The sequence below is a fragment of the Centroberyx gerrardi genome, chromosome 23, assembly GCF_048128805.1.
Source record: "Centroberyx gerrardi isolate f3 chromosome 23, fCenGer3.hap1.cur.20231027, whole genome shotgun sequence".
NCBI lineage: Eukaryota > Metazoa > Chordata > Actinopteri > Beryciformes > Berycidae > Centroberyx > Centroberyx gerrardi.
In genome coordinates this window covers 15,154,051-15,171,755 of record NC_136019.1, presented here as the reverse complement: position 1 = coordinate 15,171,755, position 17,705 = coordinate 15,154,051, and the positions used below count along the sequence as shown (strand labels likewise).

Genomic DNA, 17,705 nt, shown 5'->3' with positions numbered 1-17,705 from the left:
TACCCCATGGCCTTAATTGAAAAAATAGTCGCCCCAGGAAAATGTCTATCCCTGGCTATAGCAGTGAAAGCCTTACACTGCGTGCCCATTGTACAAACTGGGCCAAAGGTTGAGGGTTTAACAGTTAGTCTGTCTGAAGAGAAAACTTCTTATCAAGACACGGTGAAACTTTGCACTGGACTTCGAACAAATAGGATGTAAGCATTAATCTCACATACATCAAAAATAGGAATTATTTGTAGAATAGAATAGAATAGAATAGCCAACACTTCTTCTGGCACAAAATTGGTCTCAGGATTCTGATAAAAAAAAAAGTTTTTGTGGAATAAATAAGCATGTTTTGTTGGGTTGTTTCTAATGGCTTGGGAACCTAAAGAAGGTATGTCCACTTGGAGCAAAGAAGGTACAATTTGTTTGTTGTTTTGTTGTTTGGCTTTTCTGGGAAGAGAGAGAGAGAGAGAGAGAGAGAGAGAGAGAGAGAGAGAGAGAGAGAGAGAGAGAGAGAGATCAGTGGGTCCTCCCAGCTTGGTAGGCGGAGAAACTGAGGCAATTATAAATACAGACCAAGCCCATTCTTTGTAATGAGATTAGTAGACAACTAAAGCATAGCCTACAGGGCTGAGGAAAAATAATTTCTTCTCAAGAAAACTGGACGGATTTTACCCTGCTTTTTACAGGTAATTGGTTGTTCTACTTACTCCATCGGATGTGGTGCCATGAAGTGGATATTAACACAGAACTGAAGTGTCTTAGATTCAGAGGGAGGTACAATGTTGCTACTGCCTCGTGTCCCGGCAGATGATGTAAAGTGATGGGCTCGATTTCATCATCTCTCTCGAACAAAACAAGTTAACTAACGTTATACACCAGCCACATTTTATCGAACTATCGTTAAATAGATTGATTTTCGTTTTTTCTCATTCGTCCGACAAATAAGTTGGGAAAAAATACGAGTTTTTGGGATATGTTTTTATTACGGAAATTGGAGTGTTGTTTTTCGCCTCGCGTACCTCGATGATATGTGAAGTGACCAGTGCCAAGCCGTGGAAAGAAAAAGAGACTTCCGCTAAAAAAAAAAAAAAACTAAATAAAATCGCTGTTTTTGTGTAATATAATGTGCCAAAGAGAAAATACACCGAGACATTTTAGAAGTAGCTAATCTGTGTTTCTAGCTAGCTAGACGGCTGGATGCGGCTTGTAGCCTAGGTTAACTGTTAATTGATGGGCGCAGTTTCGTCAGACAACTGTTGAACATTTGGTTTGTCAGAATTTTTGTTCTAGCGGCAAACGTCATTATAAAACACGATATGAAATTTAAAGGAACGTTAAAAATGGGTTTAGTTTTTTCTCAGCCTTAGATACTTGTTTTAACTAACTAGCTAACCGAAGCTAGTGAAACCATAGCAACGTGAACGTCAGAAGCCGAGTGGTGAGCTGTCCTTCTCTATGGTTATTAGCCCGCGTTAGCAGTTTGGCGATTTGTTTAGTTTATTAATGTTTTTGCTGCATAGATATTACTTCCACGCTTCAACCAGGAGTTTAGTGTAAGAACCTGGTAAAGTGACCAGAAATGTAGTTAATTCTATTCTTTTTTCCAAGAACACCCCCTCTAGTTTCCACAAAAGAGTCCTCTTTTCACCATTATTTCTCCTTTTGCTCCCATTCTGTGGTCATATATTTTGCTATTAAACAAGGTTCTGTGCAGTGTTAGACCCCACACCCTTCCTGGCCTTTTTCAAAAGAACAAGAGACAAATCAGCTTGACCATTAATCACATGTTTTTTCCTTCTGCCCTTTCCTCTCTTCTCTCTCCCCCTCTTTTCCCTCCAGAAATTGAACAAATCAAGACTTGAACGAAGATGAACAAGGACGCTGAGATCGACATGAAGGACGTGGAGCTCAATGAGCTGGACCCGGAGAAGACGCCCATGACGGGCGCTCTGCAGCTCACAGGCGGGGAGAAGAACGGCAGCGTCAAGCTGAAGGTTCCTGAGGATGAGGTCAAATTCACCGGCCTGTCCAAAGAGGAGCTGATGAAGGTGGCCGGCACTCCAGGGTAAGAGCTCATAGATGGAGGAATAGATCCACCAGGTTTCTGCTGGACGCTGACATAAGACTTGATGTTGGTGTCCTTGCAGATTCTTTTGTGATTGATTATGTTAGTCTTGAATTGGCATGTTGTTTAGCAGCATGTAATCAATGATCATTCTAACTGTTTTTTCCTCTCTCTGCTCCTCTGTAGGTGGGTGCGAACCCGTTGGGTCCTCCTGGTGCTGTTTTGGCTGGGCTGGCTGGGCATGCTGGCTGGAGCCATAGTGATCATCGTCCAGGCCCCCCGCTGTAAACCCATCCCCGAGATGAACTGGTGGAACGAAGGCCCCCTGTACCAGATCTCTGACCTGAATGCCTTCTCCAACGATGGAATTAAAGGTATATTATGTGTCCAGTATGTAAAGAACTGATAAATTTGCTAATTTTAAAGGCTCACATGGACAGACATACGGTAATCGCACAGTGGTTTTCACTCCCAAAGGAATGAAAGGTTTACACATTTCAATATACACTTTGAATGGACACATGGATACTGCATTCATGTACTACTTATATATTTTTTTTTTAAGAAATGTATGTAAGGCAACAATGAGACATGTTAGGACAGTTTGTGATTCAAAGCTAGGCCAGTGGAAGTGTCCATAATTTGTTGGCTTAACAAGATAACCTAATGAACATCTTAGATAACACTAGGCTATCGGAGTAAACCTAAGAAATAGAATCTTTAAGTACATGTAGGACAGGTTTGGCCTTGTCTCTTAGCCAGTAGGCGTTTCATGAGTATGTTGAGTCAGACACGCCATTCAAGTATTTTCAGATTCCACTCTGAGTGACTGACCACCAATCTACAGTATGTATCCCAAACAGTTGGATACAAGCAGATACAGGCACACCGTACCTGTATGGAAAAACTAGTTTTCTAGAGTAGTCGCTATTTTATATGCGCTTTACTTTATAAAACTGGATTGAGAGGATGGGAATTTCCAGGGTAAATGTGTATATATATATATTTTTTCAGACATTTAATGGTAATGGAGATACCCCGTCTTCCTGCTGTTTCCCTGTTATTTTCTGCTTTTGGTGTCATCCTGATCCCATCCCTAACACAAAGCAAACCCTCACAAATGTAAAGGCAAAACAAGGCTATGAGTTTATTTTTACAAAGAGCTGTCTGGCCTTGGTGTGGTAACCCACACGCTAATGCATGAGGGATTAGTCTTGTGACCAGGTCTTGCGTTTCCTCAGTTCTGCCCGGTCTGTTCCAGCTGGCTGGATACCAGACTGCTGACTAGGCCAACACGGTGTGACTCAAGGTCTAAAAGGGCAAAAAAATCCTACGAGTCACCTCTTTCATATCACTCCCGCTCAAAGAACTGAGGTTGAGGGTTAACCAACCCAAGACACTTCTGCTTAGTTGTATGAAGATATCTCTAAGTACAGTCTTTTGGCCTATTTGAATCAAACGGCTGAAGCTCAGATGGATTTTAGAAAAGCCATGTGTCATCTCTTTCATATCATACTTAGCTGTTGATTCCCTCCATCATCCCATGACGGTTGGGATATATATATATATATATATATATTTTTTTTTTCCTTAAAATTGATCAGAACTTTTCTCTCAGTAATAGAGATTTATTATATTTTTTATTAAATGTCCCCCAAGGCGTTAAGTCCTGCATACAACATAATCCAATTTCAGCACAAGCTTAGAGACTGCTTCTTTGGATTGTAGCTTTGCTCAAACACAGTGCGCAATAAAAGTAGCCCAATTCAACTCAAGCGCAATTATCAGCCTAAATTGCTCCGCCTTTAATAGCACATTCGATTTTGCCTTGAATCTTTCAGCTTTTTAAGAGTAACAGGCAGGGAGGACACAGGCACTGCCGTTTTGAGAAAAGGCAAATTACTAGGGCGCTCTCGGGTTTCCAGCAGGCCCTGGGCAGCATTCCAACAAGCACACGTGACTTGGAGTTGTTCTCACATGAAGGACCTCCTTGTACTCTGCCTTTACATGGCCAGCAGAGGGTGTGGAGGGAGTCGCTCACATGCTGCTGCCATGAGTCAATACTGCTCCAAAAGAACACCACTATTTGTCCTTTACCTCCCCTCTCTTCCTCGCCTGTATCCTAACTCAAACTGTCTCTGATCTTTCTCTCCTTTCTCAATCTCCTGCCCTCTCTCACCAACCCCTTGACCCTGCCCCCTTTCACACATTCATTTCTCTCTGTCTTTACCCATTGTGAATTTCTCACTAAAATGGTCTCTTTCTTTCTCCCTCTCTCTCTCTAGGTGTTGAGGACAAGTTGGACAATGTGAACCAGTTGAAGGTGAAAGGCCTGGTTCTCGGCCCTTTCCACACGGTCCAGGCCGACCAGCCGAACACCCTGAAGTTCGAAGAGATCAACCCGACCCAGGGAACCGAGGAGCAGCTCAGCGCCCTGCTGGAGAAGGCCCACAAGAAGGGTGGGTAGCCTCAGAAATGTTGTCCATATAGCTGAAACAAATCATTTGGGTGTGAAAGTCCATACCGACATTTTGATTTTTTGGACTGTCCAAGCCCATAAGAATAACATTTTATCAGTGGAAGACATGTTTTAATAAAGTGATTTAGCTCTCCAGACTAAAACAAACTGAGGATCCCGTAACTCAAATTCTGTTGTACTTTTTCTGTTAGGTATTTCTGTGGTGCTGGATATGACTCCAAACTATCTGGGTGGTAAAGCTTGGTTCCGCAGTGGTGATGTTGCAGATGTACTGGAGAAACTCAAGGTAAGACTCACACACACACACACACACACACACACACGCATGCACAAGTTAAAGAGGTTATTTAGATACATTTTAATAGCAAACACTTAAGATAGGGGAATATGAGAAGTCGAATCCCTTAGTTTTATGAGAGTGAGAGCGCTGCAGGTTTTAATGTTCGCATTTAATGGTAAGAATGAATGCAAGTGGAATGTTCTCCCTGGTTATAGTAACGGCAATGTGCATGTTTGTCTCCCAGGTTGCGTCGGAGCACTGGTTCCTTTTGGGCGTTGATGGCATCAAGGTGTCGGGTCTGAGCAACGCCTCCTCCTCTCCTGATTGGTCAAAGTTTCAGGCCGCTGTTCAGGGCAACCGCACCGAGGACACCAAGAAGAGGTAACCTGGGCTGACAACTGAAGCTCCCCGTCCCGTTGTTGCATTGAACTTAAATGGAAACAGTTTTACAGTTTGCAAGTGATGTTTAGTAACATCAGTAAAAGGTCAGGAGGCTTTGCAGACAGGTTGGAGTGTATTGTGTCCTGGAGGAAGGCGGAGATCAGAAGCATTCCAGCACAGCGGGGGATTAGGGGGTCCGGGGGCTTAGAGGGACCAACAAGGAAAGAATCCACAGGCCAGTGGGGCTGAAACTCTGTGTGATGTTCGAGCGACACCTTGTGGAGGGGTTGAGGAATGACACAAGTTGACCCACAAATCGGATTTCATCCTCGGCTATTTCAAGAAGCCAGTTAGGCAGATATTCAGGGGGAAAAGAATTCTATGCATTTCTTGACATTTTCTAGCTAATAGACTAATGGGTGTCTCTCAGCTTTTCAATCCCTCTGTCATAAGACCGAACTGACCACATTTCCTCTCCTCTCAGGGCGTTGATGGGTGTGGTGGAAGGCATTTCGGCCTCAGAAGTGTCTCTGCTCCTCAATACGTCCGGTGTGGATCTCATCCTGTCTGACCTGCTCAGCACCAAAAACGGAGGTAGGCTGGAATACCCGCTTTATCGTCTGTCACTAGGAGCTTTTTTTATTTTCTATTACTTTTTTCTATCAATTTGGACACCGTACCCCATACATTTTTCTGGAGGATTGCTATTTTCCCTGCATTTGTCCTCATTCTGTTAATTTAATCAGCCCCTTCCTTCCTTATTCAGATAAATGCTGTTTTTTTTCTTAATACAGTATAATGTGATTGGCCTAGGATCAAATCCTGTGTTTCCTGCTCTACTTTCCCACTGTCTAAATAAAGACCAAAAAAATGCTAAAGGGTAGCAGACTGTTCACTCTCTGTATGAAAAGCAAGAAGTTGGTCCAACTGACCTTTCTCTACCCGTATGTCTCCAGGAGTGCAGCGCGCCCAGGACATCGACACCCTCCAGTCGAATCAGAGGCGTGTGGGCTGGGGCCTGGGTGCCACCAATAAGGATCACCTGTCCAAGATGGCAGGGACTCCGGCCCTGGTCCGGCTCTACCAGCTCCTGCTGTTGACCATGCCCGGCACCCCGGTGTTCACCTACGGAGACGAGATCGGCCTTCAGGCACAGGTAAACCATGAATTGACTTTTCAAGGACCGTTTTTTAAAAATTTCTCTGAGAACATGGTTTCAGTGGCACACAAAAATGTCATGCAATAATCATGGAAGAAAGTGTCCAAATGTATTATTTCCCTCATGTCCAGCTGTGAAAGGTTGTAACCTTTTTTTTTTTTTTTGTCCTCTTTGTACCTCCATCAGGGTGCAGAAGCTCCTGTGATGCTTTGGGACACAGAGGAGGAGCCTGCCGCTGGAGCTGTTGTGAATCAGACTGCTGAGGTAGGTTGTGTGTGTGTTTTGTGTGTGTGTGAGTGAGAGAGGGATACACTCATCTGTCTGATTTTGTCATTTATGTCTGAAGTTCTCTGAATGGCTGTAATGCAGGAAGGAATTTCCTCATTAAGAACAAGAAACTAGCGAGTACACGATCAGAGGCATTTCTTTGCTTCCACCACTTTGTTTTTTTAAAAACCATCCCATAATTCTCCCCTCCGCAGGCCGAGAGGAAAGAGCGCTTGGCTTGCCGGAAGTGGTTCAAATCCGTCAGCGACCTGCGAGGGAAGGAGCGCTCTCTCCTCCACGGCGACTACCACCTCCTCCAGTCGTCCGCCTCATCGCTCGCTTTCCTCCGTCTGTGGGACCAGAGCGAAAGATACGTGACGGCGGTCAACTGGGGCACAACGGCCGCAACACTCACACTGACGCCCACAGGTAAAATGTGTAGAAAACGAATGTTCTTATGCGTTTTTTCTTTTTATTTCTTAAAGGGGCATTAAGACTCTTTTTGTCCACCATTGTGAGAGTTTGACACCCCCTTCTTTCCCTCTCTAGGTGACTTGAAGTTGCCAGAACAAGCGAAGGTGAAGCTGTCCACTGATCCAGATCTGGCAGTAGACTCAACAGTCAAACTGGACAAAATCACCCTTGGGCCCGGACACGGGGTCCTGCTGATTTTCCCCTTTACCGGCTAAAGAGGGCGCCACATTACAGCAAAACTAGGGTAGACTAGTTCTGAGATGAAATTAAACTCAACCCTAGCCCTTGGTGTAGGAATAAGCTAGAAGATGCAAGAGATACAGGACTTTTTTTACCACTCTATGTAGGATTTTTATATCAGTTCAGTCAGGACTTAAATGAAATTAAGGATTAGGACAAATGGAAAAAACGGCAGTGCAGGTAAAGAAATTGTAGGCCAGTACAAACTCCGTACTCTCTAAATATTGGATTTTTAAAAAGCAAACTTTTTTATGTGTTAGGAAAAGATGCAGCTTCTCCAGACATGCATTATTCAAACGAGTCTGTTTTTGTGAGTTTATTGTTTCTAGTTAGTCCAGTGTTTTTCTTACAAGACATTCCATTCTCGTTCTTTTGGGCATTTCTTTTTAAGACATCCGTTTTGTTTTTATTCATTTTAAGAAATGTTTTAGTAACGCCTTTTATTTTTGTTTCATGGACTTTCCATTTGCACTGAAATGCATGTATCGCACAGGAAAAACAAGTTAAAACTTTGAACATGTGTGGTGACTCGGTTTGATAATGTGAAAGTATTTTTTAGTGAGAGTGCTGGTAAACAAAATTACTGCCGCTGGCTTCAAGTCCTGACTGTTAACTGAATTGAATTTGAAATGAATAAACAAAGTTCTTGTACTGACTACTGCTGACTCTTCGTGTGTGTGTTGCAGTATTCTTGTGTGTAAAAAAATTAGTTCTTTGTTTAAGTCTGGGTGTGACAGACCATCCATTATGCTGTAGATTAGAGACTTTTCTAGTACATACAGGTGTGTGTAAGTGTGTCATACAAAGATGTTTTCAGAGGAAGCACGTGTTTGATCACCCTACACATGGATGGCTTTTACAGGTGCAAGATGGCAACATGTACATAGTGCACACGCACACGCGTTTCACTATATGGGTCATACACTCACTACTCCTTTTCTTAAAACTTCACTTGTAATGCCAGAAACCTACTGAAAGATAACTTTTAATAAGCCCTTTTTTAATAAGCCACTTCTGATATATAAATATATTTTTGAACGTTCTTGACACATTTAGGCCATGTTTGTCACCCAGAGGTTCCCATTACTGTCGACAGTCAGTTACCAAGTGGAATTATTCTCCTAAATTTCTTAATTTATCCTTAAGTTGCTAAAGAGTTCATTTTAATCAAACTGATGCTGTGATGAAAGTTCAGGAGAATTTACTAAATATTGTATGTATTTATATGTATTTTTAGTGACTGACCTTGACAATAAAAAACGCCCTGGAAGATGAATTGGCATAAAAAAAAACCCATCTACACTAAACCTGGAGATTATTTGTGTCCGTTTCTCTGTGTTAATGTGGCCTCTGATCTCTCTCTCTCTGACATAGTTAAACATTTTTGAAAGCAATTATTTCCTCTAATAACAATACAAAATGAACTGATTTCCAGAGGATACTGGGTAAGAGAAATTGAAAATGGGCCATTTTCTCATGAAATTACTATTCCAGTAGAAAGGATGCTACAGCTGATAGAATTTAACAGTTTGGAAAATAAGCTGCCGCTGCTTAGATGGAGACATTACTGACAGTGGAGGAAGAACTGCTGTGATGAAAAAGCCATGATGTTCGCACAGTTCCACTATATTGTATTTATGATGCATCCTGTTGTTTGTTGTGAAAATGCAGCCGTTCTCAAGCTGGCAGGTTCCTCTCCTCTGTGGCTTCATTATCTTCGCCGCTGACTTGAATTGTGGATATATTTTTGTGAATTTGATGTCAAAAATTTCGGCAGGCAGCTTAAAGAAACTGCAGATCTCTGAATCTTGCAAGTATTTGTTTTAGAGAGCATGCTTTGGACTGAGCAAACAGCATGTTCCTGCTGTTTGATGAACTAAACTGAACATGCTTTTTTAAACAGTTAAAATTTTGTAGAAGAAGAAGAATATAAGAGGTTACTTTAAACAAGCAAGCTTTTTCCCGTCAACCAAGAAACATGATCACTCCAGTTTTTGCCTCTTTACACCGGCTGCCAGTCTGTTTTAGAATTGATTTTAACATTTTACGCATTCGTTTTAAGTCACACTGCATAACTACATCATCACTCCTTGAACCCCATATGAGCTGGAGCCCAGCCTGAGATCTTTAGGCCGGCCATTCCCATGTCTAGTTTAAAATTAAAGGGTGATCTCACTTTTGATACCAGAGCACTTAGACTTCGGAACGACCACAGACTGTAAAAAAGCGACGAGCAAAATCAGTATCTTCTTTTAAATCACTTCTTCAAAACCACTTTTATAGACTTGCTTTTATGTAGTTGTTTCTACTGTGGTAATTGTGTCCCATTGGCCCTTTTTTTCTTATTACACTACCTGTAATAGTGACAATCTACCATTTAACTTATTGTGAAAAATTTTGCATTATCTCTTTAAAGTCAAACCCTGAAATGTCATATTATATCTTTAAAGTTGAACCAATGTGTTGATTTTTCACCCGTGCTTCTGTGTCTGTCTGTACTGTAAAGCCATAAAACATGACAATCTATCACGCGGAACCACTGATTTGAAGCGAACCAGCCTCTTGTGGAAACATCCCTTTAATAGCTGGAACTGCAGTCTTGTTCTCAGCAGAGTTTCGGGGTCTCGGTGCAATACGGGGCCGCCGTGCCGCTGCGGTGTCGCTGGGGAGGTTTGAAGATCACGATACCGGGAACCAGAGCTCGCCCCGCCGCCTCTCTCTTCACCCCACGCCGCTGCGAAACCCAACCACCGGCTCCCCCACCGCCGCGCACAGTCATGACCGACTCTCAGTCTTAGTCTGACACACACACACACACACACACACTCACACCTTTTACATCACTGTGACATGAAGTGACATGACCTTTCAGCGGTTTTTAACGGAGCACTGCAGTGTTTAAGCACTGAGGCACAAACTATGTTTTACGATATGTGTTTTTTTCATTGATGTAATGTTAGTAATGCACTGTAATTTACTCCTTAGTGGAAAACCCTCTACTTTAAAACCCTTAAGACTCAGTTTGTGACTGAAAACAACTGTATATACCTGAAGAAAATATTCAAATATATTTCATAAATCAAGTCGCTACACTCAATATACTCACTTAACAAATCATAATCTACTACTGAGTCTTAAAATCTTGTTTGTTTGAAAGAAAAGTGAAAAATTGCCATTAGCGTGAAATAATTCAATTCGTTTCCAATGCAAATCAACTTGTTTCATGAATTTTCTTCAAATGCTTTATTCTACCTTATTATATCATATTTTGAAGTGAAAACTGGTACCTCTAGCTACAGCGTATTATTATAAGCTTCATAACCAAATGAATACATTTGTATGTGTGCAATGCAAATCGAGCTAGAATGCAGAGAAGCGAGACTGCTCCGTCGATAATGAATGAGAATCTGACTTTGGGGCGCACAATGTTTGAACTTTTACATCCAAATGAGTTTAATTCCATATTTTTAACCTTTGTTTACCCGGGGTCATGCATGCTTTTTTCCCAGCGATGCCTTGTTTCACATTCATACAGTTTCACACCTGTTGAAGTGCCTTGTGCCCTGCTCAACTACCAGGGCTGAGCGAGAGGGGAGCGTTACTCATTCACTTTCCCCACCCACATTCTCAGTCTTCCAGTCACAGTTCGCTCCTCTAACCTCCACCCACAATTATGATTCGTGCCACAGAATGCACCTGTATCGCCACAAACCACCTGCTACTATCGTAATTGGTAATATCATAATTGTCATGTTATCGTCATGTCAGTGGAGTGTCGCTGTGCCGCCACGTGCAGCTCATGACTGTCTGTCTCTTACTGTACTGCCTGTACAACCCTTGTTTTCTGATCGGCGATGATGCATCAATTGAAATGTTATTATGGGTTTTTGCATCTGACCGTGCAAAAGCTTCAGTTCAAGTAGAAGAATTTTCCCCCAAACTGGAACTCAACTTTTTCCGCAACAGCAGTGATCCGCACTTTCTGCTGTGAGCGAGAATGAAAAGACGCAAGCAAAAATAATCCGTCTAATGAATCCATGTGTAACACAAAATACAGTGATCATCTATATTTTTATCTAATCGACATCATACCATGTAATTATACCTCACAAGCCAAGCACAAAATGTTAAAATCACTTGTGTGTCTATGTACTGTATGTGTGTGTGTGTGTGTGTGTGTGTGTGTGTGTGTGTTCGTGTGTGTAGACCATGTAGATGTGTGTGGCCCTTCAGAATCAAAAAGACCAAAAGAGAAAATGAGGGAAGAGAGGGGACAGAAAGAATACACTCAAACTGAAACTGTGTGTGAGTGAGTGTGTGTGTGTGTGTGTGTGTGTGTGTGTGAGGTTGAGGCCACACACACTGTGGTGTTTTTCTCTCCGTCTGTGTCGCCTTGTTTCCAGGATCACAATGACGAGGCTTGTGAGATCATGAACAAATACATTAAACATGCACACACACACACACACGCACATACACACACAGACACACACCCACACAGACACACACACACACACACACACACACACACACACACGAGTGGTGTTATGACAAGGTGCGTGAAAAAGTGTGAAAGATCGCAAGGACTGAAAGAACGACAGCGACCGACCGCCTCTGGTGAAACTACCTAAGGTTCTTTCTTTCTCTCTCTCTCTCGCTCTCTCTCTCTCTCTCTTTCTCCTCCCTCTCTTTCACACATACATGCCCACAAACAGACCATACACACACGCGTCTTGCACTGCCATTGACACATCTGCCCTCACAATGGCAACTTCACAGGTAAGAAGATATTTTCCTTCACTTTTCCACCTTGTAAATAAATCAGTAAACCGTCAGGAAGGAGTCTGTCAGCTTGGGACCCAAAGTGAGAAAGTTTAGCTTCACCGTGGGACCCAGACTCTTTAAAACATGTTAGTACTGTTAGCATAGTCAACCCTGTGACCCCTAAGGTCAGTTGACAGTTGCTTATCCACTGAAGTCTGCAGAATGTATTAAATGTGCTTAATACCATATAGTAAATGCTCCACGAATCATGTTTTCACTACCAACTGAGCCAATAAACTTGCTTTATTGCATTTAAGTTGACACTGAATGTACAATTAGGGACACTCGCTCTTTTCATGAAGCTCACTGATGAGGTGAATCCAGGATTTCCCATATTAAATCTATACCAATCACAAAGGAGGAGATGTAGAGAAAAAGAAGCAGATGAGTTACAGAAGGATTTTGAAGCTTTGAGACGTGAATTGAATTGAGATGTGGACTGTGTGAAAGAGGCTGCAACTCAACATCAGGCGCATGTCCCTAATGTTTTGTACATTCAGTGTATAGTCAGTGTATGGATAGAGCATGAATGATTCAGCACTTGTGTAGCATTTCGTAACTCGTATTCTCAGACGAAAAAGTGACAAAGAAGCATTTTTATGTGGAGATGCGGCTTTCTGCCGAGCGCGCGTCCATTGAATGTGCAGCGAGTCGTAACAGATAAGCACATCTGTGACATGAGAGATGCTTATGTAGTCAGGTACTGCGAAGGCATGCTTCTCTCTACAGTGACATACAATAGACGGCGATCTCCCGATGAGATCTGAGCCTCAACATTAGTTGTAGCATTTTACTGTTGTTACCTGCACCATGTCAGTGTTTACTCAAAACATGAGCTTACACTGAGAGGCTTACAGCAGATGAGAGTTGAACCACATGCAGGACTATGCTGGTAGGAGATATTGTGTGAAATATATCATGATAGGATGAGTCAGATGCATTAAGTCATGTTAATACTCTTGTCGTGGGGAGCCATCAGCAACAGGCCCAACAGACATTTTGGGTCTGGACATGAAGGTATAGAAGCCATTTCATTGCTAAACTCTGATGCTAGCATGAATCTGTGTGGATAAGAGTTTGTATTGTCGTTGCCGTGACTATTTTTGTCCTCCTTCGATGTGGTGACCTCCTTTGACATCTGGAGACAGAATGAGGGCAACAACCGCTTTTGTGTTTTAACTTTGTCTTGAGCCTGTGCACCGAGGAAGGCCCGACTGACGAACATCTGCACCAAACACGGAGAAAAAGGAGAATTAAGAATAGAGCAACATGAAATAGGCCTTGGTGCAATTTTTTTCAGCAATATTGATCTTTGAATGGGCTTTTTGTTAACTTTAGGTAACACTGTGTAGGGCTTCTACACTCTCTATCTGGAAGCACAATACATCCAAGGAAGTAAAAACCCTGGTTAGCCCCGGTGAGGCTATGTTAACACAAATTTAGAAGATCCTGTGTTGTAGTTTTTTTTTGTTTTTTTTTTGTCTTTTTCAGATACACCTGATGTTGGAATATTTGACTGAAATGTTAATGTTTGATTAGTTAAAAACATCTTGTAGTTTGTGTCCCACCCAAGCCAGAAAGATGGAGGTATAATTATTTTGTTTGGTGTTAGGCCATATATGACCATTATTGCAAGACCAGTCTTTCAATTTTGAAAATTGAAAATAGTATGATGAATAGCACAGCAAAACCACACTGGGCCCAAGTCCTAATTCAAGGTTAAATTCATAGTTATATATATATTGGGCCTCTGTTATATATTTCCTTAATATTTCTTTCCTATTTATCATTTTGTCAGCTTCAAATTCGTATAGTGGCCATTGCTGCACTGGTCCAGTGTCGTTGCATGGCTGCGTTGCTGCATTGTTGCATTGTTGCACTGGTTAATTGTAGCTGTGCAAACATCAAAATGAATGTAGAGTATAAAACTACAACAGTGGACATTTTCAGTGTAGAAGCCTACAGTATATGCAGAGGTTGAACTGAGGGAGGACAGAGGGAAACAGCATCCATCATTTAGCATGAAATAACAAAACACATCCCTCTAACTAGAAGGGCACTCAGAGAGCGCAGACCTCCGCCAAGGTTTGTGCTATTATTGCTTGTTCGTGAGTTGGATCCGGATCCGCTCCAAAATTTAATGGGTTCTTCCTTGGCTCATGCTACACCCTTCCACGAAGTTTCATGAAATCAGGCTAGTAGTTTTTCCGTAATCCTGCTAACAGACAAACAAACAAACAAATGCCACTGAAAACATAACCTCCTTGGCAGAGGTAATTAGCCGCAGATTGTTGGCAAACTGAAGGAAGAGGTGCTTCGCCTCCTCGTCGTTGACCTTGTTTGATATGAATGAATCGACTAGTGCTTGCTTCAGCAGTCCTCAACCCGCCATCAGGTTTCAGAAGGATCCTGGGGGTGATCGAGTGTTTGAGCCGTAAACAAGTTCAGCCAAATCCATCTCAACTGAGTTTGGCACAAGAAACCGAACTAATTTGGAAGGATTAGCTCTTTTATTTTATATTTAGCATGGTTTCCATTGCGCCTTGATAATTTGCAGGTTCAGGAGTGGCGTGAGAGGCCTTGGAGACCTCAGAAGTCACGGTTGTGAGAACAGCATTCTTCAGCGAACTGGCTGTCAGCTTTTCATTCTGGGTTTTTATTGGCCTCCATGGTAAAACAAGTTGGAACGACTGCAACAGCAAAAAAAAATACTTGGTTTAGCTATGAGTTCTATGTTAATAAAACTTTCACATGCTTTGGGCGCAGCCTTGGAGAAAACACTCTGAACATAGTGCTCAGCTTTTTGCTGTCAGTTAAGACAAAATGAAACTTTAATGATCCCCACGGGGAAACTGGTTATGATTATGGGATGCCCCCATTGGGTGGATATACTATTAATAGCATTGCCATGACGAAGAACTACATAAGTCCAATTCATGTTTTCAGACGAGTGAGGTTTGCATATCTCCTTATCCGTAATCTGTAAATTGGGGTAACGTTTGAATTTATAATTAAAACAGTCGAGGTGATGTATCACATTCACACACAAAATGATCTGTATGTGCTACTGTAACTTCATAAAATGTCAACACCGACTGTGTTTTTTTGTCTGTAGTCTTCAAATGACGAGGCTGCTTTTAATTTTATATTACAGAACGCCATCTTAATGCCCTTACATTATGGGATTTGCTTGCAAAAGCTTTTACTGGCAGTTTGCACGTATTCACTCACCAAAATCATAAGTTAGGAAGTGTTAATTTTAATAGTGTAATCAGCAGTGAACACACAACTGAACAATCAGTTAGTTAATGATCAATCAAACATTTACGCAATACATCCACTCTCCGTTTCCTGATGAATGAAACAAGCCTGTAATAACACTTTGACCCAATGACATGGATCCACTACTTTTAAAACACTGCATATCTCAGGGTTTTCAGAAAAGATCAAGAAAAGGATGTCTCCTTTAACTTCTTAAGCTTGAGCTCATATGAATATGTATATTTTTTTAAAATGTTGTAGGTGGCATGCAAAAATCAGCAATACCGCGACCCACAATCCAGCCCTCCGATCAGCTTGAATGTTGTGAGAGATGAAAGAGTTAGAAGACATTTACACACGCTGATGGACTCACATTAATCACATTTATGTATTTGCAAGTCACATTTTTATATATTTGAAAATGGCTCTTCAAAAGACGACGTGCTGATCGCTGCTCTCTGTTCACTGGACCTTGTGACCTTTGTGACCTTTAAAGAGAGAAGAAGAAAATTCAGAAGAAAATAGTATTCTGGTTTTTGGAATTAAATGTGTCAAAAGTAAGAATCACACTTTTTGGCATTTTTCCACATCTGTGTGGGGACAATATGAAATTGAAAAAAGGACATAGTGCAGTGTCACTTGTTTTGTAGCTCTGTGCATGCGCATTAGAAACTGAACCAAAATAAAATGTATTGACTTTTAACAAATAGATAGGTTTGATCATAAAATTGGCACTAATTTGTGCTGTAGTTAGAGCGCCTGCATAAGGCGATGCTACAGTGTGTCTGGAATTCTGCGTGTTTTGTCGCTAATGAATGACAGTGTCTCCCATGTGTAGAAAATGTTTCGGGACCCTCAGACCAAGCTAATCTACGGAGAATACGCTGGAAAATCCCCAAAATGCACAGCCGTGAAGTGGAGATTCAACCAATGTGTGATGTGAGACCAGGCGACATCGGACAGTGATGTCACCTAATATTAATAATCAATCAACGTTCTCAACTAAATTGCAGCCTATAAACCATAATCACTTATCATCTGACATTTGAAACAGATTACTTTACATTACAGTGTATAAGTTTGAATCAAAACCTGGGGGCACAGAACTGAGTTTAAAATGTCCCTCAGTGTCCACCGTAGGACCACATATGTTGAAACAGAAATATACAATGCGCTCTCTCATGTAACAAAGGTAGAGGGAATTATCAAGTGATTGTATTTGATTATGAAGAGATTTTTTTTTTTTTTTACAAAAGCTACTATTTTCAGTGATGAACTGTAAAAAATTGTCCAGATTGAAATCAAATTGATTCAAGTTTTTGAATCAATCAATTTGGCAGCTGTAAGACTGTAGTACTGCAGTTGTGTGTGTGTGTGTGTGTGTGTGACTGTGTGTGCGGATCTGTCTAGTTGAAATACACTTTCCCTACCCGAATGTCAAAGCTGCAGCCACACACACGACCAAAAGCGCAAGTATTAGTACAGTGACCTTATTCACCTTTGCTTTGAAGCCATCTGCAAATATCTAATCTGATCGAACGTGGAGTTGAGGCAAAACGACAGACTGTCAGCTTGTTATCGGCCTTCATGTTCAAGCCATATTAAAGAAGTGACACCAACAAACGTCATGCTGACAGTAAGGAACTTTCCGGTGCCGGCCTTCAACGTTTTTCCAAAATTATTGACAGTTGGGCGACATTTCGAGACAGTAGATACGGGTAGTATTGACTTTAGTCAGGATGGAGAGAATGCGAGGAATTCAGTGAGGTTAATATAGTTGTCTGTGTTAAATGGCCTTAAAGTAATACACCGACGTTTTGAAAAAGAATCTATTGTGCGATGAGGAGAATTGCGAGCAGGTTCACCTCTGTGTGTTCTATCATGCTTTACAGATGATGTTACGCTTATTTGTACTGTCCATCAGCATGGACCATAGCGAAGGAAATAAGAGGTGAAACTTGTCGTCACACAGTAGCAAGGTGATCAGGTCTAGGTCCAGGTCTAGGTTGCTAAAACGCTGGTGTATTGGTTTAACTGCTGGTTCTGCGACAGGCCTAATGCAGCGGAACGGCCCGGCTTGTTCCATGATACAAGATGTTTTCACTTCCACTGTCGGGATCTAAAGGTGTCTGGTGGTTTTATTTCTCGTCCATTCAGTTCCCCCCGTTCCCTCAGTCATCGCTTCCTTTCTCGGTGACGGAGAGATGGGTCGGAGAGAGACAAGAAAGACGCGAGAAAAAAGTCCAGAAGCGTTCGTCTCTTTCCCCCTCCCCTGCTCCCTCCG

At 41.9% G+C, this 17,705-nt stretch overlaps 2 protein-coding genes across 3 annotated transcripts in view; one reads left to right on the top strand and one right to left on the bottom strand.

Annotated features, from left to right (window-relative positions):
• Positions 1 to 17,705, bottom strand: part of plcb3 (phospholipase C, beta 3 (phosphatidylinositol-specific)) — a 194,893-nt gene that overhangs the window by 174,338 nt on the left and 2,850 nt on the right. The gene's annotated exons all lie outside the window — the stretch shown is intronic.
• Positions 567 to 7,994, top strand: slc3a2a (solute carrier family 3 member 2a). Its single transcript, XM_071894255.2, has 11 exons — positions 567 to 677; positions 1,831 to 2,056; positions 2,243 to 2,430; positions 4,342 to 4,515; positions 4,727 to 4,821; positions 5,060 to 5,196; positions 5,681 to 5,790; positions 6,153 to 6,352; positions 6,542 to 6,619; positions 6,838 to 7,051; positions 7,172 to 7,994. Exons 2-11 carry the CDS (start codon positions 1,860 to 1,862, stop codon positions 7,309 to 7,311), a joined length of 1,533 nt encoding a protein of 510 aa, XP_071750356.1. The 5' UTR covers positions 567 to 677; positions 1,831 to 1,859; the 3' UTR covers positions 7,312 to 7,994.